The sequence below is a fragment of the Ascaphus truei genome, chromosome 10 (assembly GCF_040206685.1).
Source record: "Ascaphus truei isolate aAscTru1 chromosome 10, aAscTru1.hap1, whole genome shotgun sequence".
Classification (NCBI taxonomy): Eukaryota; Metazoa; Chordata; class Amphibia; order Anura; family Ascaphidae; genus Ascaphus; species Ascaphus truei.
In genome coordinates this window covers 59,910,950-59,935,103 of record NC_134492.1, presented here as the reverse complement: position 1 = coordinate 59,935,103, position 24,154 = coordinate 59,910,950, and the positions used below count along the sequence as shown (strand labels likewise).

At 52.6% G+C, this 24,154-nt stretch overlaps 1 protein-coding gene across 5 annotated transcripts in view; it reads right to left on the bottom strand.

The window, feature by feature from the left end:
* CRB1 (crumbs cell polarity complex component 1) overlaps positions 1-24,154 on the bottom strand; it is a 70,595-nt gene that overhangs the window by 41,882 nt on the left and 4,559 nt on the right. For 4 of the 5 annotated variants that reach the window (XM_075617047.1, XM_075617043.1, XM_075617045.1 and 1 more), the window contains exons 2-5: positions 21,920-22,453; positions 18,686-18,881; positions 18,424-18,563; positions 15,546-15,719 (exon numbers count right to left, since the gene is read on the bottom strand). In XM_075617047.1, the coding sequence (XP_075473162.1) occupies positions 15,546-15,719; positions 18,424-18,563; positions 18,686-18,881; positions 21,920-22,453 (1,044 nt within the window). The remainder of the gene's footprint in view (positions 1-15,545; positions 15,720-18,423; positions 18,564-18,685; positions 18,882-21,919; positions 22,454-24,154) is intronic. The other variant, XM_075617046.1, reaches the window with a different exon arrangement.

Sequence of the window (24,154 nt, the reverse complement as noted above, 5' to 3'; positions counted from 1 at the left end):
AACGGGAGGGAACGTGGGGGAACGGGAGGGAACGTGGGGGAACGGGAGGGAACGGGAGGGAACGTGGGGGAATGGGAGGGAACGTGGGGGAACGGGAGGGAACGTGGGGGAGCGGGAGGGAACGTGGGGGAACGGGAGGGAACGTGGGGGAGCGGGAGGGAACGTGGGGGAACGGGAGGGAACGGGAGGGAACGTGGGGGAACGGGAGGGAACGTGGGGGAACGTGAGGGAAATTGGGGGAACGTGAGGGAATGTGGGGGAACGGGAGGGAACGTGGGGGAACGGGAAGGAACGGGAGGGAATGTGGGGGAACGGGAGGGAACGTGGGGGAACGGGAGGGAACGTGGGGGAACGGAAAGGAACGGGAGGGAATGTGGGGGAACGTGAGGGAACGGGAAGGAAAGGAACGGGAGGGAATGTGGGGGAACGTGGGGGAACGGGAGGGAACGTGGGGGAACGTGGGGGAACGGGGGGGAACGGGAGGGAACGTGGGGGAACGGGGGGGACCGTGGGGGAGTGGGAGGGAATGTGGGGGAACGGGAGGGAACGGGAGGGAACGGGAGGGAACGTGTGGGAACGTGGGGGAACGGGAGGGAACGTGGGGGAACGTGAGTGAAATTGGAGGAACGTGAGGGAATGTGGGGGAACGGGAGGGAACATGGGGGAACGGGAAGGAACGGAAAGGAACGGGAGGGAATGTGGGGGAACGTGGGGGAACGGGAGGGAACGTGGGGGAACGTGGGGGAACGGGAGGGAACGTGGGGGAACGGGAGGGAACGTGGGGGAACGTGGGGGGCCGTGGGGGAGCGGGAGGGAACGTGAGGGAACGGGAGGGAACGTGGGGGAACGGGAGGGGACGTGGGGGAACGTGGGGGAACGGGAGGGAACGTGGGGGAACGTGGGGGAGCGGGAGGGAACGTGGGGGAACGGGAGGGAACGTGGGGGAACGGGAGGGAACGTGGGGGAACGGGAGGGAACTTGGGGGAACGGGAGGGAACGGGAGGGAACGTGGGGGAACGGGAGGGAACGTGGGGGAACGGGAGGGAACGTGGGGGAGCGGGAGGGAACGTGGGGGAGCGGGAGGGAACGTGAGGGAACGGGAGGGAACGTGGGGGAACGGGAGGGAACGAGGGGGAACGTGAGGGAAATTGGGGGAACGTGAGGGAACGTGGGGGAACGGGAGGGAACATGGGGGAACGGGAAGGAACGGGAGGGAACGTGGGGGAACGGGAGGGAACGTGGGGGAACGGGAGGGAACGTGGGGGAACGGGAGGGAACGTGGGGGAGCGGGAGGGAACGTGGGGGAGCGTGGGGGAACGGGAGGGAAAGTGGGGGAGCGGGAGGGAACGTGGGGGAGCGGGAGGGAACGTGGGGGAACGTGGGGGAACGGGAGGGAACGTGGGGGAACGTGGGGGAACGGGAGGGAATGTGGGGGAGCGGGAGGGAACATGGGGGAACGTGGGGGAACGGGAGGGAACGTGGGGGAACGGGAGGGAACGTGGGGGAGCGGGAGGGAACGTGGGGGAGCGGGAGGGGAACGTGTGGGAACGTGGGGGAACGGGAGGGAACGTGGGGGAACGTGGGGGAGCGGGAGGGAACGTGGGGGAACGGGAGGGAACGTGGGGGAACGGGAAGGAATGGAAAGGAACGGGAGGGAATGTGGGGGAACGTGGGGGGAACGGGAGGGAACGTGGGGGAGCGGGAGGGAACGTGGGGGAGCGGGAGGGAACGTGGGGGAACGTGGGGGAACGGGAGGGAACGTGGTGGAACGTGGGGGAGCGGGAGGGAACGTGGGGGAACGGGAGGGAACGTGGGGGAACGGGAGGGAACGTGGGGGAACAGGAGGGAACGTGGGGGAACGGGAGGGAACGTGGGGGAGCGGGAGGGAACGTGGGGGAACGGGAGGGAACGGGAGGGAACGTGGGGGAATGGGAGGGAACGTGGGGGAACGGGAGGGAACGTGGGGGAGCGGGAGGGAACGTGGGGGAACGGGAGGGAACGTGGGGGAGCGGGAGGGAACGTGGGGGAACGGGAGGGAAAGGGAGGGAACGTGGGGGAACGGGAGGGAACGTGGGGGAACGTGAGGGAAATTGGGGGAACGTGAGGGAAATTGGGGGAACGTGAGGGAATGTGGGGGAACGGGAGGGAACGTGTGGGAATGGGAAGGAACGGGAGGGAATGTGGGGGAACGGGAGGGAACGTGGGGGGAACGGGAGGGAACATGGGGGAACGGAAAGGAACGGGAGGGAATGTGGGGGAACGTGAGGGAACGGGAAGGAACGGAAAGGAACGGGAGGGAATGTGGGGGAACGTGGGGGAACGTGGGGGAACGGGAGGGAACGTGGGGGAACGGGGGGGAACGGGAGGGAACGTGGGGGAACGGGAGGGAACGTGGGGGAACGGGAGGGAATGGGAGGAAACGTGGTGACCGTGGGGGAGTGGGAGGGAATGTGGGGGAACGGGAGGGAACGGGAGGGAACGTGTGGGAACGGGAGGGAACGTGGGGGAACGGGAGGGAACGTGGGGGAACGTGAGTGAAATTGGGGGAACGTGAGGGAATGTGGGGGAACGGGAGGGAACATGGGGGAACGGGAAGGAACGGGAGGGAATGTGGGGGAACGGGAGGGAACGTGGGGGAACGGGAGGGAACGTGGGGGAACGGGAAGGAACGGGAGGGAATGTGGGGGAACGTGAGGGAATGTGGGGGAACGTGAGGGAATGTGGGGGAATGGGAGGGAACGGGAAGGAACGGAAAGGAACGGGAGGGAATGTGGGGGAACGTGGGGGAACGTGGGGGAACGTGGGGGAACGTGGGGGAACGGGAGGGAACGTGGGGGAACGTGGGGGAACGGGAGGGAATGGGAGGAAACGTGGGGGGCCGTGGGGGAGCGGGAGGGAACGTGAGGGAACGGGAGGGAACGTGGGGGAACGGGAGGGAACGTGGGGGAACGTGGGGGAACGGGAGGGAACGTGGGGGAACGGGAGGGAACGTGGGGGAACGTGGGGGAACGGGAGGGAATGTGGGGGAATGGGAGGGAACGTGGGGGAACGGGAGGGAACGAGGGGGAACGGGAAGGAACGGGAGGGAATGTGGGGGAACGTGAGGGAATGTGGGGGAACGGGAGGGAACATGGGGGAACGGGAGGGAACATGGGGGAACGGGAAGGAACGGGAGGGAATGTGGGGGAACGTGAGGGAATGTGGGGGAACGGGAGGGAACGTGGGGGGAACGGGAAGGAACGGAAAGGAACGGGAGGGAATGTGGGGGAACGTGGGGGAACGTGGGGGAACGGGAGGGAACGTGGGGGAACGGGAGGGAACGTGGGGGAACGGGAGGGAACGTGGGGGAACGTGGGGGAACGTGAGGGAACGTGGGGGAACGTGGGGGAACGGGAGGGAACGTGGGGGAACGTGGGGGAACGGGAGGGAACGTGGGGGAACGGGAGGGAAATTGGGGGAATGTGGGGGAACGGGAGGGAACGTGGGGGAACGGGAAGGAACGGGAGGGAATGTGGGGGAACGGGAGGGAACGTGGGGGAACGGGAGGGAACGTGGGGGAACGGGAAGGAACGGGAGGGAATGTGGGGGAACGTGAGGGAATGTGGGGGAACGGGAGGGAACGGAAAGGAATGGGAGGGAATGTGGGGGAACGTGGGGGAATGGGAGAGAACGTGGGGGAACGTGGGGGAACGGGAGGGAACGTGGGGGAACGGGAGGGAACGTGGGGGAACGGGAGGGAACGTGGGGGAACGGGAGGGAATGGGAGGAAACGTGGGGGAACGGGAGGGAACGGGAGGGAACGTGGGGTAACGTGAGGGAACGTTAGGGAACGGGAGGGAATGTGGTGGAACGGGAGGGAACATGGGGGAGCGGGAGGGAACTTGGGGGAACGAAGGGAACGTGAGGGAACGTGAGGGAACGTGGGGGAACGGGAGGGAACGTGGGGGAACGGGAGGGAACGTGGGGGAACGTGAGGGAACGTGGGGGAACGTGAGGGAACGTGAGGGAACGGGAGGGAACGGGAGGGAACGGGAGGGAACGTGGGGGAACGATAGGGAACGTGGGGGAACGGGAGGGAACGTGGGGGAACGGGAGGGAACGGGAGGGAACGTGGGGGAACGGGAGGGAACGTGGGGGAACGTGAGGGAACGGGAGTGAACGGGGGGGAACGGGAGGGAACGTGGAGGAACGGGAGGGAACGTGGGGGAACAGGAGGGAACGGGAGGGAACGGGGGGAACGGGAGGGAACGTGGGGGAACGGGAGGGAACGTGGGGGAACGGGAGGGAACGGGAGGGAACGTGGGGGAACGTGAGGGAACGGGGGAGAACGGGAGGGAACGTGGGGGAACGGGAGGGAACGGGAGGGAACAGGAGGGAACGGGAGGGAACGGGAGGGAACATGGGGGAACATGGGAGGGAACGGGGGGGAACGGGGGGGAACGTGAGGGAACGTGAAGGAACGTGAGGGAACGTGGGGGAACGGAAGGGAACGTGGGGGAACGGGAGGGAACGTGGGGGAACGGGAGGGAACGTGGGGGAACGGGAGGGAACGTGGGGGAACGGGAGGGAACGTGGGGGAACGGGCGGGAACGGGAGGGAACGTGGGGGAACGTGGGGGAACGTGGGGGAATGTGGGGCGTAGCTGCTGGGTTTTCATTGGGTCAATATTGAGGCAGATGCAGAGAGATGGCGAGATCCCCCGAAATCAGATGTGCCACCATGGAAATAACTGTTATACTCAGCGAAGGGTTAATGTTTCCAAACCTCACAGGTCTCTTCTTCACGTCTACAGAGCTTTCCAAACCTCACTGGTCTCTTCTTCACATGTACAATGCTTTCCAAACCTCACAGGTCTCTTTTTCACATGCACAGAGATTTCAACGTCTCACAGGGAACGTGAGGGAACGTGGGGGAACGGGAGGGAACGTGAGGGAACGGGGGGGAATGGGAGGGAACGTGGGGGAACGGGAGGGAACGTGGGGGAACGGGAGGGAACGGGGGGAACGGGAGGGAACATGGGGGAACGTGAGGGAATGTGGGGGAACGGGAGGGAACGTGGGGGAACGGGAAGGAATGGAAAGGAACGGGAGGGAATGTGGGGGAACGTGGGGGAACGGGAGGGAACGTGGGGGAACGGGAGGGAACGTGGGGGAATGGGAGGGAACGTGGGGGAACGTGGGGGAACGGGAGGGAACGTGGGGGAACGTGGGGGAACGGGAGGGAACGTGGGGGAACGGCAGGGAACGTGGGGGAACGGGAGGGAACGTGAGGGAACGTGGGGGAACGGGAGGGAACGGGAGGGAACGGGGGGGAACGTGGGGGAACGGGAGGGAACGTGGGGGAACGGGAGGGAACGGGCGGGAACGGGAGGGAACGTGGGGGAACGGGAGGGAACGTGGGGGAACGGGAGGGAACGGGAGGGAACGTGGGGGAACGTGGGGGAACGGGAGGGAATGTGGGGCGTAGCTGCTGGGTTTTCATTGGGTCAATATTGAGGCAGATGTAGAGAGAGGGCGAGATCCCCCGAAATCAGATGTGCCACCATGGAAATAACTGTTATACTCAGCGAAAGGTTAATGTTTCCAAACCTCACAGGTCTCTTCTTCACGTCTACAGAGCTTTCCAAACCTCACTGGTCTCTTCTTCACATGTACAGAGCTTTCCAAACCTCACTGGTCTCTACTTCACATGTATAGAGCTTTCAGAACCTCACAGGTCTCTTCTTCACATGTACAGAGATTTCCAAACCTTACAGGTCTCCTCTTAACCTGTACAGAGCTTTCCAAACCTCACAGGTCTCTTTTTCATGTGTACAGAGCTTTCCAAACCTCACAAGTCTCTTCTTCACGTGTACAGAGCTTTCCAACCCTCACAGGTGTCTACTTCACATGTACAGAGCTTTCCAAACCTCACAGGTCTCTTCTTCAACCGTACAGACCGTTCCAAACCTCACAGGTCTCTTCTTCACGTGTACAGAGCTTTCCAAACCTCATAGGTCTCTTTTTCACGTGTACAGAGCTTTCCAAACCTCACGTCTCTTCTTCACGTGTACAAAGCTTTCCAAACCTCACATTTCTCTTCTTCACATGTACAGACCGTTCCAAACCTCACAAGTCTCTTCTTCATGTGTACATAGCTTTCCAAACCTCACAGGTCTCTTCATCACATGTACAGAGCTTTCCAAACCTCACAGGTCTCTTTTTCACGTGTACAGAGCTTTCCAAACCTCACAGGTCTCTTCTTCACATGTACAGAGCTTTCCAAACCTCACGGGTCTGTTCTTCATGTGTAAAGAGCTTTCCAAACCTCGCAGGTCTCTTCTTCACTTGTACAGAGCTTTCAGAGTCTCACAGGTCTCTTCTTCACATGTTCAGAGCTTTTCAAACCTCACAGGTCTCTTCTTCACTTGTACAGAGCTTTCCAAACCTCACAGGTCTCTTCTTCACGTGTACAGAGCTTTCAAAGTCTCACAGGTCTCTTTTTCATTTGTTCACAGGATTCCAGACCTCACAGGTCTCTTCTTCACTTGTACACAGCTTCCCAAACCTCACAGGTCTCTTCTTCACGTGTACAAAGCTTTCCAAACCGCACAGGTCTCTTCATCACATGTACAGAGCTTTCCAAATCTCACAGGTCTCTTCTTCATGTGTGCAGAGCTTTCCAAACCTCACAGGTCTCTTCTTCACATTACAGAGCTTTCGAAACCTCACAGGTCTCTTCATCACGTATACAGAGCTTTCCAAATCTCACAAGTCTTTTTTCACATGTACAGAGCATTTCAAATCTCACAGGTCTCTTCTTCACATGTACATAGGTTTGGAAAGCTCTGTACATACGTAGAATACATACCTGAACCATGGTTTGTGTTAAAGAATTTTTTTTTAAAAGTTGCATTTTGCTGTTTTACCAAATAGTAAATAACAACCCAACGCGTGTGCGCAGTCCGACGTCTCAGCCAGGTCTGCCACCCTGCCCTTCCCCATTATCTCTTAGCATACACTGCTTCCCCTGCAGCCAGGGATTCTGGGTAATGACATGCAAACGAGCACACACTCTTTACGTCCTATCCTTCTTAACAGGAACCCCCATACGTTCACGTCTGCCGCATTACACAGTTACAGAAGTGCAGAGCCAGTAACCCACTCAAGGGATGTTCCACCTTTTGGGTCTGATCAGTGTGAGGCAGGTTACTTATACTGGCTGTGCAACATGAGGCTGGGATACACATTATACACGTTATGGTGGGTAAAAAAGGGACCAAACAACCCCCCACCATACCGCAAATAACAATAGCACGTGTAAAAATCATTTCGCAAAAAACAATTCTATTTATCGCCACAAGGTGGCAGCAAAATCTCCTGTCCAAAAGGGGAAATATTACAGTTGTTTGTAATGGATCTCTTTATTTAAATAGCAAATGGAAATATTACTGTTGCTCATCTGCATGTCTTAGACAGGTCTGCAGCCCCGCCTTTCACCATTATCACCCAGCACACAGCACTTCCACTGCAGCAAGGGATTCTGGGAAATGACATGCAAATGTGCACAAAGTGCCACCTTTTGCTTCAAAATCATAAACATGGTTCCCTACAGGCTTGAGCTTGCTGCATGGTCACAGCTTTGAGCACAGCCAATAGATATTGGGACTGTCAGTCTCAAACTAGTGCTTCACAGCCAGAACAAATATCTTCATATAAGCAATAACAATGAATATGCCCGTAGATGTAGTATTAGAAGGAAGGTGGGGATTTGCGATCCAGGTGTGCAGTGAGTATAGGTGATGGTAATTTGCAGTCTGATACACCGTGCCCCTTGCCGAAATAAAGAAATATTCAGCCATCTAATTGGTAAGGATTACAGCACTACTATCAAGTGAGGGGGGAGGAGGTGTTAGAGCGGGGGGTACGCATAATAAGTCCCAATGGATATCGGACAACCCGACCGCTCCCTCCTTGGTACAATCGCTTGTTTTGCCCCCTCCGTTTCAGACTAATAAGAAATTAAAAACATACTTGAATGAATGAAAGTCATTTGATAATGAAATGAGTATTCACTGCACCAGTAAACGGATAAGCAATGCAGGCGCCATCAGCGTGCGTCTCCGGATAAGCAATGCAGGCGCCATCAGCGTGCGTCTCCGGATAAGCAATGCAGGCTCCATCAGCGTGCGTCTCCTGATAAGTAATCCAGGCGCCATCAGCGTGCGTCTCCGGATAAGCAATCCAGGCGCCATCCGCGTGTGTCTCCGGTTAAGCAATCCAGGCGCCATCAGCGTGCGTCTCCGGATAAGCAATCCAGGCGCCATCAGCGTGCGTCTCCGGATAAGCAATCCAGGCTCCATCAGCGTGCGTCTCCGGATAAGTAATGCAGGCTCCATCAGCGTGCGTCTCCGGATAAGCAATCAAGGCTCCATCGGCGTGCGTCTCCGGATAAGCAATGCAGGCTCCATCAGCGTGCGTCTCCGGATAAGCAATCCAGGCTCCATCGGCGTGCGTCTCCGGATAAGCAATGCAGGCTCCATCAGCGTGCGTCTCCGGATAAGCAATCCAGGCGCCATCAGCGTGCGTGCGTCTCCGGATAAGCAATCCAGGCTCCATCAGCGTGCGTCTCCGGATAAGTAATCCAGGCTCCATCAGCGTGCGTCTCCGGATAAGTAATCCAGGCTCCATCAGCGTGCGTCTCCGGATGAGCAATCCAGGCTCCATCGGCGTGCGTCTCTGGATAAGCAATCCAGGCTCCATCAGCATGCGTCTCCGGATAAGTAATCCAGGCTCCATCAGCGTGCGTCTCCGGATAAGCAATGCAGGCTCCATCAGCGTGCGTCTCCGGATAAGCAATACAGGCTCCATCGGCGTGCGTCTCCGGATAAGTAATCCAGGCTCCATCAGCGTGCGTCTCCGGATAAGTAATCCAGGCGCCATCGGCGTGCGTCTCCGGATAAGCAATACAGGCTCCATCGGCGTGCGTCTCCGGATAAGTAATCCAGGCTCCATCGGCGTGCGTCTCCGGATAAGTAATCCAGGCGCCATCGGCGTGCGTCTCCGGATAAGCAATGCAGGCGCCATCAGCGTGCGTTTCCGGATAAGTAATCCAGGCTCCATCAGCGTGCGTCTCCGGATAAGCAATCCAGGCTTCATCGGCGTGCGTCTCCGGATAAGCAATCCAGGCTCCATCAGTGTGCGTCTCTGGATAAGCAATCCAGGCGCCATCGGCGTGTGTGCGTCTCCGGATAAGCAATCCATGCTCCATCAGTGTGCGTCTCTGGATAAGCAATCCAGGCGCCATCGGCGTGCGTGCGTCTCCGGATAAGCTATCCAGGCGCCATCGGCGTGCGTGCGTCTCCGGATAAGAAATCCAGGCTCCATCGGCGTGCGTCTCCGGATAAGTAATGCAGGTGAAGAGCCCGAACAACCAGGCACAAGGACAGCACAGCTCAGATGCAAAAAATGTGAAAAAAAACGTGAGGGAATATGGGGGAACGGGAGGGAACGTGGGGGAACGGGAAGGAACGGAAAGGAACGGGAGGGAATGTGGGGGAACGTGGGGGAACGTGGGGGAACGGGAGGGAACGTGGGGGAACGGGAGGGAACGTGGGGGAACGGGAGGGAACGTGGGGGAACGTGGGGGAACGTGAGGGAACGTGGGGGAACGTGGGGGAACGGGAGGGAACGTGGGGGAACGGGAGGGAACGTGGGGGAACGGGAGGGAAATTGGGGGAATGTGGGGGAACGGGAGGGAACGTGGGGGAACGGGAAGGAACGGGAGGGAATGTGGGGGAACGGGAGGGAACGTGGGGGAACGGGAGGGAACGTGGGGGAACGGGAAGGAACGGGAGGGAATGTGGGGGAACGTGAGGGAATGTGGGGGAACGGGAGGGAACGGAAAGGAATGGGAGGGAATGTGGGGGAACGTGGGGGAATGGGAGAGAACGTGGGGGAACGTGGGGGAACGGGAGGGAACGTGGGGGAACGGGAGGGAACGTGGGGGAACGGGAGGGAACGTGGGGGAACGGGAGGGAATGGGAGGAAACGTGGGGGAACGGGAGGGAACGGGAGGGAACGTGGGGTAACGTGAGGGAACGTTAGGGAACGGGAGGGAATGTGGTGGAACGGGAGGGAACGTGGGGGAGCGGGAGGGAACTTGGGGGAACGAAGGGAACGTGAGGGAACGTGGGGGAACGGGAGGGAACGTGGGGGAACGGGAGGGAACGTGGGGGAACGTGAGGGAACGTGGGGGAACGGGAGGGAACGTGAGGGAACGGGAGGGAACGGGAGGGAACGTGGGGGAACGATAGGGAACGTGGGGGAACGGGAGGGAACGTGGGGGAACGGGAGGGAACGGGAGGGAACGTGGGGGAACGGGAGGGAACGTGGGGGAACGGGAGGGAACGTGAGGGAACGGGAGTGAACGGGGGGGAACGGGAGGGAACGGGAGGGAACGTGGAGGAACGGGAGGGAACGTGGGGGAACAGGAGGGAACGGGAGGGAACGGGGGGAACGGGAGGGAACGTGGGGGAACGGGAGGGAACGTGGGGGAACGGGAGGGAACGTGGGGGAACGTGAGGGAACGGGGGAGAACGGGAGGGAACGTGGGGGAACGGGAGGGAACGGGAGGGAACAGGAGGGAACGGGAGGGAACGGGAGGGAACATGGGGGAACATGGGAGGGAACGGGGGGGAACGGGGGGGAACGTGAAGGAACGTGAGGGAACGTGGGGGAACGGAAGGGAACGTGGGGGAACGGGAGGGAACGTGGGGGAACGGGAGGGAACGTGGGGGAACGGGAGGGAACGGGAGGGAACGGGGGGGAACGGGAGGGAACGTGGGGGAACGGGCGGGAACGGGAGGGAACATGGGGGAACGTGGGGGAACGTGGGGGAATGTGGGGCGTAGCTGCTGGGTTTTCATTGAGTCAATATTGAGGCAGGTGCAGAGAGAGGGCGAGATCCCCCGAAATCAGATGTGCCACCATGGAAATAACAGTTATACTCAGCGAAGGGTTAATGTTTCCAAACCTCACAGGTCTCTTCTTCAAGTCTACAGAGCTTTCCAAACCTCACTGGTCTCTTCTTCACATGTACAATGCTTTCCAAACCTCACAGGTCTCTTTTTCACATGCACAGAGATTTCAACGTCTCACAGGGAACGTGAGGGAACGTGGGGGAACGGGAGGGAACGTGAGGGAACGGGGGGGAATGGGAGGGAACGTGGGGGAACGGGAGGGAACGTGGGGGAACGGGAGGGAACGGGGGGAACGGGAGGGAACATGGGGGAACGTGAGGGAATGTGGGGGAACGGGAGGGAACGTGGGGGAACGGGAAGGAATGGAAAGGAACGGGAGGGAATGTGGGGGAACGTGGGGGAACGGGAGGGAACGTGGGGGAACGGGAGGGAACGTGGGGGAATGGGAGGGAACGTGGGGGAACGTGGGGGAACGGGAGGGAACGTGGGGGAACGTGGGGGAACGGGAGGGAACGTGGGGGAACGGCAGGGAACGTGGGGGAACGGGAGGGAACGTGAGGGAACGTGGGGGAACGGGAGGGAACGGGAGGGAACGGGGGGGAACGTGGGGGAACGGGAGGGAACGTGGGGGAACGGGAGGGAACGGGCGGGAACGGGAGGGAACGTGGGGGAACGGGAGGGAACGTGGGGGAACGGGAGGGAACGGGAGGGAACGTGGGGGAACGTGGGGGAACGGGAGGGAATGTGGGGCGTAGCTGCTGGGTTTTCATTGGGTCAATATTGAGGCAGATGTAGAGAGAGGGCGAGATCCCCCGAAATCAGATGTGCCACCATGGAAATAACTGTTATACTCAGCGAAAGGTTAATGTTTCCAAACCTCACAGGTCTCTTCTTCACGTCTACAGAGCTTTCCAAACCTCACTGGTCTCTTCTTCACATGTACAGAGCTTTCCAAACCTCACTGGTCTCTACTTCACATGTATAGAGCTTTCAGAACCTCACAGGTCTCTTCTTCACATGTACAGAGATTTCCAAACCTTACAGGTCTCCTCTTAACCTGTACAGAGCTTTCCAAACCTCACAGGTCTCTTTTTCATGTGTACAGAGCTTTCCAAACCTCACAGGTTTCTTCATGCGTACAGAGCTTTCCAAACCTCACAAGTCTCTTCTTCACGTGTACAGAGCTTTCCAACCCTCACAGGTGTCTACTTCACATGTACAGAGCTTTCCAAACCTCACAGGTCTCTTCTTCAACCGTACAGACCGTTCCAAACCTCACAGGTCTCTTCACGTGTACAGAGCTTTCCAAACCTCATAGGTCTCTTTTTCACGTGTACAGAGCTTTCCAAACCTCACGTCTCTTCTTCACGTGTACAAAGCTTTCCAAACCTCACATTTCTCTTCTTCACATGTACAGACCGTTCCAAACCTCACAAGTCTCTTCTTCATGTGTACATAGCTTTCCAAACCTCACAGGTCTCTTCATCACATGTACAGAGCTTTCCAAACCTCACAGGTCTCTTTTTCACGTGTACAGAGCTTTCCAAACCTCACAGGTCTCTTCTTCACATGTACAGAGCTTTCCAAACCTCACGGGTCTGTTCTTCATGTGTAAAGAGCTTTCCAAACCTCGCAGGTCTCTTCTTCACTTGTACAGAGCTTTCAGAGTCTCACAGGTCTCTTCTTCACATGTTCAGAGCTTTTCAAACCTCACAGGTCTCTTCTTCACTTGTACAGAGCTTTCCAAACCTCACAGGTCTCTTCTTCACGTGTACAGAGCTTTCAAAGTCTCACAGGTCTCTTTTTCATTTGTTCACAGGATTCCAGACCTCACAGGTCTCTTCTTCACTTGTACACAGCTTCCCAAACCTCACAGGTCTCTTCTTCACGTGTACAAAGCTTTCCAAACCGCACAGGTCTCTTCATCACATGTACAGAGCTTTCCAAATCTCACAGGTCTCTTCTTCATGTGTGCAGAGCTTTCCAAACCTCACAGGTCTCTTCTTCACATTACAGAGCTTTCGAAACCTCACAGGTCTCTTCATCACGTATACAGAGCTTTCCAAATCTCACAAGTCTTTTTTCACATGTACAGAGCATTTCAAATCTCACAGGTCTCTTCTTCACATGTACATAGGTTTGGAAAGCTCTGTACATACGTAGAATACATACCTGAACCATGGTTTGTGTTAAAGAATTTTTTTTAAAAAGTTGCATTTTGCTGTTTTACCAAATAGTAAATAACAACCCAACGCGTGTGCGCAGTCCGACGTCTCAGCCAGGTCTGCCACCCTGCCCTTCCCCATTATCTCTTAGCATACACTGCTTCCCCTGCAGCCAGGGATTCTGGGTAATGACATGCAAACGAGCACACACTCTTTACGTCCTATCCTTCTTAACAGGAACCCCCATACGTTCACGTCTGCCGCATTACACAGTTACAGAAGTGCAGAGCCAGTAACCCACTCAAGGGATGTTCCACCTTTTGGGTCTGATCAGTGTGAGGCAGGTTACTTATACTGGCTGTGCAACATGAGGCTGGGATACACATTATACACGTTATGGTGGGTAAAAAAGGGACCAAACAACCCCCCACCATACCGCAAATAACAATAGCACGTGTAAAAATCATTTCGCAAAAAACAATTCTATTTATCGCCACAAGGTGGCAGCAAAATCTCCTGTCCAAAAGGGGAAATATTACAGTTGTTTGTAATGGATCTCTTTATTTAAATAGCAAATGGAAATATTACTGTTGCTCATCTGCATGTCTTAGACAGGTCTGCAGCCCCGCCTTTCACCATTATCACCCAGCACACAGCACTTCCACTGCAGCAAGGGATTCTGGGAAATGACATGCAAATGTGCACAAAGTGCCACCTTTTGCTTCAAAACCATAAACATGGTTCCCTACAGGCTTGAGCTTGCTGCATGGTCACAGCTTTGAGCACAGCCAATAGATATTGGGACTGTCAGTCTCAAACTAGTGCTTCACAGCCAGAACAAATATCTTCATATAAGCAATAACAATGAATATGCCCGTAGATGTAGTATTAGAAGGAAGGTGGGGATTTGCGATCCAGGTGTGCAGTGAGTATAGGTGATGGTAATTTGCAGTCTGATACACCGTGCCCCTTGCCGAAATAAAGAAATATTCAGCCATAATACTCACACGGCCTTGTGTGAGTAAATACACAAGGCCGTGTGAGTATTATTTGATTTATATATATCACTCAATACTGGACCCTTATTACACCTATAGATCACTACGTGTAAAGACCAGACTGGGATAAAAAGATACCTTCCCCTAGGATTGTACTCACACTAGCCCGTGTGAGTGCTGGCAGTAATTACTGCCTTTATATATATATGCATTTAGAGCTAAAAAATTGGACTTGATCAGTACTGTCTGTATTCCCCTCTAAACCACTGTTTTTCAATCTGTTCACTCCGAGGGAGATATCCACATTGTAAGCCGAGGACTATTGAAGATATCCAGAAAGAAAACCAAGTCCTGGAAAGAAGAAGGCAACCGACCAAGAGAACACTAAGACAAGTAAACCTTGCTGTGAGAGCATTTACACAAGGCCGTGTAAGTGATTTAATATATCTTTCAAGCACACCCACAAATATCTATTTAGATACTCTAGATACCCCAAATTCTTCAACCTGTGCTCCCCCTTTTTTCTCTCTATATCCCTGTACAAATAAGGATCCTGGATAAGGATCCTATTGGGGTCTGAGCCATAGGACAAGAAGACGAACCAGAGGGGACCTTTGTCTATAAGGTTGTAAAGTTCATTGTCACATTGCCCCTGTTCTTAAGAACTCAATCAGGGAGCGCCCGGGTTTTTCTCTGTTTCATAGTCATTGAGTGGACCATGAACTCCTCTGTATACCAAAGTATTCTAGAGTCAAATGTGAGGCCATCTGTCCGACAGCTAAAGCTTGGCCGAAATTGGGTCATGCAACATGACAATGATCCCAAGCACACCAGCAAATCTACAACCGAATGGCTGAAAAAGAAAAGAATCAAGGTGTTGCAATAGCCCAGTCAAAGTCCAAACCTCAACCCGATTGAAATGCTGTGGCTGGACCTTAAGAGAGCTGTGCATAAACTAATGCCCGCAAACCTTAATGAACTGAAGCAACGTTGTAAAGAAGAGTGGGCCAAAATTCCTCCACAACGATGTGAGAGACTGATAAAGTCATACAGAAAACGATTACTTCAAGTTATTGCTGCTAAAGGTGGTTCTACAAGCTATTGAATCATAAGGTGTACTTAGTTTTTCACACATGGCTTCTCCATTTTGGCTTTATTTTTGTTAAATCATGACACGGTGTAAAATGTCATGTGTTGTTGTTCATCTGAGGTTGTATTTACCCAATTTTAAGACCTGCTAAGGAACAGATGATTGTTATTATATCCTGATATGTAAAACCATAGAATTCAAAGAGGGTGCACTTTCTTTTTCACACAACTGTATATCTCTCAAAAAGGTTGATTGCACATTAAAAGAGTACCACACCCCTAAAATAAAGCGCCGCATCACTACGTCTGTTCAACAGCCGCTTGGGGACTTACCGCTAAATCCGCTCCGACACTTGCACACGTATGCCGGGGTTCCCGCGTGCGTGGCCTCTCGCGACACGCCTGTATATCTCTGGGACCACGTCAGCTCCACGCACTCGCCGCCATGCAGACAGGGCCGGCCGCTGCATTCGGAAATATCCGTCTCGCACACGGAGCCCGTGTACCCTGTAGGAGGAGGTGGAAGGGTTAATACCGCCATTTTTCATGTCGCACGCGGCCGACCCGCAGACGAGGATTGTGGGTGGGGACAGGCGTGGGTGTCGCTTTTGCATTCCTATCCAATTTGAGGACGGATGTCTCCAGCTGTGCTAGGCTGCATCCACACTGCCGCTAAGCGCGCTCATGCTTGGCGCGCTCACATTAATGTAATCTAATGAGCATGGCCACGCTGACGCTTCGCACGTACATGTACGCTCGGCAATGCTCAGCGCCTGGGGCGACATGGAAGATTGATTTCCAAGCGCTCAGAAGGGTCACATGATCCAAAATTACGTCACGATAGTTCCTTCAATAACACGCCCCGATCCAGCCAATGACATGCCCCCTCCCTTAAACGCCACGGCCCACACGCTCACAAAATGCAGAAGGACAGCGAGCGCTCATGCTTGGAGAGTTGATGACGTCACTGCTCTCAAGCATGAGCGTGGCCGCTTTCTTAGGCTAAGTCCCCGGTGGAGGGTGCCGCATGCGCGCCTGGCTTCCTGGCGGCGCGAGCACAGCTTAAAACCGCGATCTGCGGTCTGTAGGGAGCGGTGGGAGGCGTGGGGGGCGTTGCCAAAACAGAGGAGGGGGCGCAGCCCAGGAGCTCAAAGCGCAGCACTCCCATTGGGCCAAGCTATCTGCCCTCGCATTGGCTCCCAGCGTGTTGTCTCCCCTGCTGGCTGACAGCACCGCACTGCGTGAGCCATCACGCAAGGAGACACTGGGGCCTGCCCGATTGAAGTTAGTGACTGGTGTGCGGTGTGCACGCTGTCGCATGCGCCGCTGTCACCACCGGGGACCTAGCCTTACACCGCCTGTGCTGCTCAGCCTGGGATAAGGGAGTGCAGAGCCTGTGGACCCGCTCAGAGACAGCCGTTTCAGCCGCCTGGACTCACCAGGTTAGCTGGCTCACTGATTGTGAAGCTGGCGCTGGTTGGTTACGCTTTGTGTCAATATTAAAAAAAAGTAGTTGTTAAAATATATAAGGAGTGATACTTTGTACCTGTGACAGGGTGAATGAACGTCACCAGCCATAGACCTGGCAAGCCTATGTTTAGGCTTGCAGTGCAGCAGTGATGAGGTTAAGTTTCAGTTGAGAAGGGCTGCTTAATTAGTCTGACCCCAGCTGCATAATCAAGGTGTTTTAAAACCCCCAGGCTGTACACACATGCAGGCTAGCTGGTCAGGAGACAGGACTGAAATACTGAAGAGATTACTGCTATAAGGTCTGTTTTCAAAGTACATGTGTGATGAACTGTCTGTGTCCTGCATGCTGAAGACAAGCTGCCTTGTTTCCTATTGTCATGAGAGAGAGGATTTGGCCCGGGATTAAAGGGGTTACACCCCATTTGGTCCCCCTCTACTCTCACCTGGGAAGCAAGGGGTTAACTGGACTGAGGTCCAGTAATGTGTTTTTACCTTGCTTCAGTATCCAAATGTTTATTCCCCTGTATAACTGTATTGTGTTATCCTGGTGTTTGCACTCACACATACACTAGGATTGATGCGGGAGGGAAGGGGTTAAGGTTAATTTAGTGATTATAGCCCTTTGTTCCCTTTTCCCACCTTTTCAGGCTCCATTTTGCAGCCGTCCATAGGTCGCCATTGAGCCTCCATGCTTTCTAATGGCAGAAGTAGCGGTTTTGGACCCGTTTTCCAGCGACGACCAGCAGGTGGCGTCCGAGAGGAGGAGCAGCGGTTTCCCATTGTAAGTCAATTGTATATCTCCGGTTCCGAAGGTCGCAGCGGGCTGAAACTTGGACCCTATAGTGTACCACTTCCGGCATTAAGGTCTGGAAAGTTTGGACCCGCTGGGCCTACCAGAACCGGGTATTTTAATATGTGTAAATATTAAAGTGTATATGGGATTTTTGATCTGCTCTGAAAATGCAGACCCCATCTGCTATGCTAATAGGGCAGGAAGAGCATCCTGAAAGAATTAGCATAGCCCTGTGATCCAAAGTGATCAAAAGTTAACTGCCCTGATTGTTTATACTAGGGCCGGGTACAAAAGGAGCTGAGTGTTTTTAAGTGTGGTACTTCACACTTACAGGGGAAGCCAAAATCTACTTCAAAGAGATTTTTCTAGCCAACTCGGCACCTAGGGTTAAGAGTAAAGGGTTGAAATGGTATATAAGTCAGCCTTTACTCAATTGTCTTCATGCATGGTCTTCATGATCTTCATGTATTGCCGTGATGTCTACATCTGAACCTGAATTATGGAAGAAATGGTCCATCCTGTATCCTGGTGGCTTTCTTGTCCAAACCTTTCAGTAAGTGTCTATATTTTGTCTGTTATTTGTATAATCTGTTGTGTTCACCTTTTTCAAGGAATAAATGATATTTTATCATATCTAAGCCTCGTTCAGTTCAACCCAGTTATATTTTTGGTGTATTATTATAGCCTGTTACAAAGTTACCGTCATACCTATGCTAAAGAGAAGCTATTTTGTTTTTGTATGCTGAAGAGAAGCTATTTTGTTTTTGTGTGCTGTATGTTTTTAAGGCTCAATAAATAAGCCTTATCAAGAGAACCCGTGTGTGCGGTTGCATGTACCCTGCAACAGTACCCCAAACATACAGATAAGAGACTCATGGGGGGTATAAGACGCCGTTCTGCATTCCGATTGGCTGAACCCACGACCCTCTATAATAAATAGGAGATTACCTGGCCAGCAGAGACACGTGAAACTCCCAGAATCCTCTAGGCAGGTGGCGTGATGGTGGCACGGCTGTGACCAGCACAACGGTGCCGGCGTCTCACAGTGCAAACCGATGAATCCCACCCCGTCGCAGTCACAGGTGTACCTGCAAATCAACACGGGTTATTTAAAGATGGCGGCGCTAGGGAAGCCGAGAGCAGCTCTTGGCTGCTCAATACTTTTGTGGTCCAAAAGGAGCACTTGTTTGAGGTCCATGTGGTGACCCACCCATTGTTACCATCCACGCAGTGCCCCCCATTCAGGCACGGACAGCTGGCGCACTCGTCAACGTCTAGTTGGCAGAGGTCACCGCGGAAGCCAGCAGGGCAGGTACAGGAGAAGCCGCCCAGAGAGTCGTGGCAGGCGGCGTCGTTCAGACAGGGACCCGACGAACACTCGTCCACCTCCAGCTCACAGTCTGTCCCTTGGAAAGGACGGAGAAGGTCACAGGGTCACAAAGAAGTACCAAACCGCCCCTCACCTTACTGATAGAAATGCCCAGCCTGACGATGTTCTCTATCGCTGCCAAGTCCCAGACTCTCCAAATCTACATTATTATGTATTTCCAATACTACTGAATATGTAAAAGAGACCGCAGTCACCATATGTGTATCTACTCAGAGTAAATGATTGGTGCTTAGAGGGTAAATATAGGATATTAACAGTGTTGATCAGAAAGTTTTCCCCCTATACACAGCACTCAAATCATATATAGTCTATTGATGGACTAACAAATGGTCCTGCAGATATGCTGCAAAAAACTGGTAAGTATCCCAGAATCACAGTGGAAATCAAAAATAATAAAACCCCTTCAATACTGTTTTGAAGGGGTTTTCCCATCCGCATCTTATGGGACATACAGAGAGAATTATTACTAGTGATTACCCTATATTCAAACACCACCTTTGATATCGTTTATTGTACTGACATTGAATACACTTAGCGTATTACAAACCTTTCTCTGATTGTTACAATTTGGATGTGAGGATATGAATAAATCAAGACATTAATTAATTATACTTACCTTATCACTACGATATTTATTCATATCAGCCACTACAATATGGGGAGTGTTAATAATGTATTTGTGTTTTTAATGATCTATGTAGACGTAATAAAGTTTTATTATTTTTGTTTTCCACGGTGATTCTGGGATACTTATCAGTTTTTCGCAGCATATCTGCAGGACCATTTGTTTGTCCATCAATAGACTATATATGATTTGAGGAAGAGAGTAGGTAGAGCGACGCTCAATAACCGTGTGTGCACACATACATCTTGATAGTTGAGAGAAATAATCCAAAAGTAGGAACACAGTATTTAATCCATAGGCTCATATATATAGCATCATCATATAAGGGGGGGGGGGGCAAAAATAAAGACCTAGCGGTCAGTCTGCCTGACTACCGCAAAGATGGTCAATAATGCACATCCCACACTTAGAGCATAAACATCCCCATAGGGGTCTCAGGTAATAAGATAAGGGCTAGTGCCCATTACCTGCCCTGGGGGTATCCTGAGGTCTGGAGCACCGAAGCCGGATGGTGGTTCCTCTGCGTGCAATCCTGGAGTGTTGAAGCAATAAAGATGAAGGAGAGCAAAGGATGCACTGTAACTGGAAAGGTATTTGGAAAAAATATTGAGCAAACTCCAAAATAAAATAGAGGGTATTTAATGAATGGACTCACAAATGGGTGTACATGACAGCCGCACCAACGCGTTTCGTCCCGCAGGACTTTATCAATAAAGTCCTGCGGGATGAAACGCGTTGGTGCGGCTGTCATGTACACGCATTTGTGAGTCCATTCATTAAATACCCTCTATTTTATTTTGGAGTTTGCCCAATATTTTTTCCAAATACCTTTCCAGTTGCAGTGCATCCTTTGCTCTCCTTCATCTCTATATATGATTTGAGTGCTGTGTATAGGGGGAAACCTTTCTGATCAAATCTTTTTTGATCAACACTGTTAGTATTTCCAATACTACCCCATATAACCTCTCCCTATAACTTCTATTACCCCATATAACCTCTCCCTATAACTTCTATTACCCCATATAACCTCTCCCTATAACTTCTATTACCCCATATAACCTCTCCCTATAACTTCTATTACTCCATATAACCTCTCCCTATAACTTCTATTACCCCATATAACCTCTCCCTATAACTTCTATTACCCCATATAACCTCTCCCTATAACTTCTATTACCCCATATAACCTCTCCCTATAACTTCTATTACCCCATATAACCTCTCCCTATAACTTCTATTACTCCATATAACCGCTCCCTATAACTTCTATTACTCCATATAACCGCTCCCTATAACTTCTATTACCCCATATAACCTCTCCCTATAACTTCTATTACTCCATATAACCGCTCCCTATAACTTCTATTACTCCATATAACCGCTCCCTATAACTCCTCCTATTACCCCATATAATCCCCCTTATAACTCCTCCTATTACCCCAAATAACCTCTCCCTATAATTCCTCCTATTACCCCATATAACTGCTCCCTATAACTCCTCCTATTACCCCATATAACCGCTCCCTATAACTCCTATTACCCCATATAACTGCTCCCTATAACTTCTATTACCCCATATGACCTCTCCCTATAACTCCTCCTATTACCCCATATAACCGCTCCCTATAACTCCTCCTATTACCCCATATAACCGCTCCCTATAACTCCCCCTATTACCCCATATAACCGCTCCCTATAACTCCTCCTATTACCCCATATAACCGCTCCCTATAACTCCTATTACCCCATATAACCCCTCCCTATAACTCCTCCTATTACCCCATATGACCTCTCCTTATAACCCCACAGACCGTGCCAGTGAAGGACAGGGATACATGTCACACACACGTATGTATCTCTCCCCGCCGCCGCCTCCTCCCGTGCTCAGTAATTACATTTTTTTTCTGCCAGTGTCAGGGGTGAAAATGAAAGAGAAGATTTAAATTGGCCTGATTCCCCCCCCTCCCCCTCCCCCAGTGGCTTGGTGCAGGCTACTGGTCACGGAGTGGGAGAAAGAGCCCAGAGCCTGGAGACACAGCACAAATCAGGGCTTTACAGGTTCAACTACTCTGCCTTGACACGGGCAGAGCTGTACATGCTGTGTAATGATGTACTGTATGCAAAAGCTCTAGGGAAATCACATAATAAAATGGATTGGAAGCTAAAAGTGACACACACAGTGTGCTTTTTTGCATGTCACTACCCAGAATCCTTGCCTGCAGAGGAACAGCTGAATGACACGTGACTGAAGCGTAATGTAGGATTGCTTTATTGTTTGCGCAGTGGCTCTCTGGAGCGGTCGGCAACCAGGGATAGAATAAAATGGCCGCTGCTTCCTTCTAGGAGATTTGACATTCTCATGCAATGGCAGATTTGACTATGTTTCATATTGGAGGGGGGTTTATATTAATATTTGTGTTCCAAGTTACCTGTATACTCTGCCGGGCAAACACAGGCGTATCGTCCAATCAGGTTAAGGCACGTGGCTCCGTTGCGGCAGGGCTGAGAGACACACTCGTTGACCTCGATGTCACACAGCGTCCCCTGGAAACCGGGGACACAGTAGCAGGAGCGTCCATCCCCTTTATCCCTGCACACCGCCCCATTAAAGCAGGGGTTCCACAGGCACTCGTCCGTCGGCGTCTCGCAGTAACTCCCCTTGTAGCCCGTGGCACACACACACGTGAGACCTCCGTGACTTACGTAGCACTGACCCCCGTGTCTGCAAAGGTTCTGTTCACATCTCTCCATGGGTATATCGCAGTTCTTCCCACCATACCCCGTGGGACACTGGCATGCAAAGGTCTGGGCGTTGAAGGAGACCTGGCACGTGGCATTCAGTGGGCACGGGTTCGAGAGGCAGGGATCTGTGGCTCGCTCACAGCCCCCTTCATTGGCGCAAGGCGAGTCCTCCTCGCAGGGAGAAGATAGGCACTGCGGGATATCCTTGGCACACAGAGACTCTACAAGGAAGAAGATATGGTTAAGAGGAAGGTCAAGTGTTCATGCCAACTTCAACCCAAATCATGTTCCCCTCAACTGAAGTTCCACTGAAGTTCCCCTCAACTGAACTCAAGATCCCCTCAACTGAACTCAAGATCCCCTCAACTGAACTCAAGAGCCCCTCAACTGAACTCAAGATCCCCTCAACTGAACTCAAGATCCCCTCAACTGAACTCAAGATCCCCTCAACTGAACTCAAGATCCCCTCAAGCCCAACTCAAGATCCCCTCAAGCCCAACTCAAGGTCCCCTCAAGCCCAACTCAAGATCCCCTCAAGCCCAACTCAAGATCCCCTCAAGCCCAACTCAAGATCCCCTCAAGCCCAACTCAAGATCCCCTCAAGCCCAACTCAAGATCCCCTCAAACCCAACTCAAGATCCACTCAAAGCCAACTCAAGATCCCCTCAAAGCCAACTCAAGATCCCCTCAAACCCAACTCAAGATCCCCTCAACCCAATGGCAGATGTAGCCTAATTTCCTGATTAATTACAGTAATTTGGAGGTACGCTGGTATAAGGCGGTACGGAGTATAACTCATTTCTTATTTGCAAACCCAGAGTGCCGATACTTTCTTACTGACCGGCATAATATTAATATTGCATTAGTCTCTTTAATATACAGTCATGAATGTTGATTTTTCTTTTATTTACCATTTTCTACACTTATTCTCTGTCTAAAAGCTATTTTTCTGTCCATCCACCAGATATCTTATAAGACTATCTGCTATTGTTGTTTTGAATGAAATAGACATTGTGAATAAATACGCATTAAATGTCATTATCACTGCACAGGGGCAGGGGTCTGATAAGACTAATGGCGTTAGATGCTTCACCATCCAATCAGTTGCCATGGGAACCTGTTGATTCACAGCAAAAGGGTTACCATGGTAACTACTGACACAAAGGCAGCGCATCAGCCTGTCTTATCACTGGGTACCAATTCGGTCTTCTGTTGCCCAGCCAAACATGCAAACGCAAAAGCAACAAGACGTCATTGATCTTATATATGATGAAATAACAGACTTTCATACTCTTATTTCCAAAACACATTTTGCGTCATCAATTAGTTCCAATATATTGGTCCTGTAAATGTTTTGAAGGTTATGATACTAATGAACCAACAAGGGAGTTTTTCGTACATTAAATTATAATGTGCAGAGCTTTTCAAACCTCACAGGTCTCTTCTTCACGTGTACAGAGCTTTCCAAACCTCACAGGTCTCTTCTTCGCATGTACAGAGCTTTCCAAACCTCTCAGGTCTCTTCTTCACATGTACGGAGCTTTCCAAACCTCACAGGTCCCTTGTTCATGTTGACAGAACTTTTGAAACATCGCACGTCTCTTATTCATGTGTACACAGCTTTCCAAAGTACAGAGCTGTCCAAACCTCACAGGTCTCTTCTTCACGTGTACAGAGCTTTCAAAAAATATAAAAATGTAGGGGTACTCGGAGTCTGTAAATAAAAAGCAGCAGTACCCTATAAAATATCCCACTCCTTCCGTACCAGTAATGACCTTTCGTGCGAGTGTAAACGACGGTTTAGGGATTAACCTTTCGTAGGCTGTGAGTTTGCAGAACTCAGTGGGAGCTGCCAGCCACGGGAGAGAAGACCCAAATGTGAACCGACGCGGCAGAAAAATCAGTTGCTCAAAATCATTTTT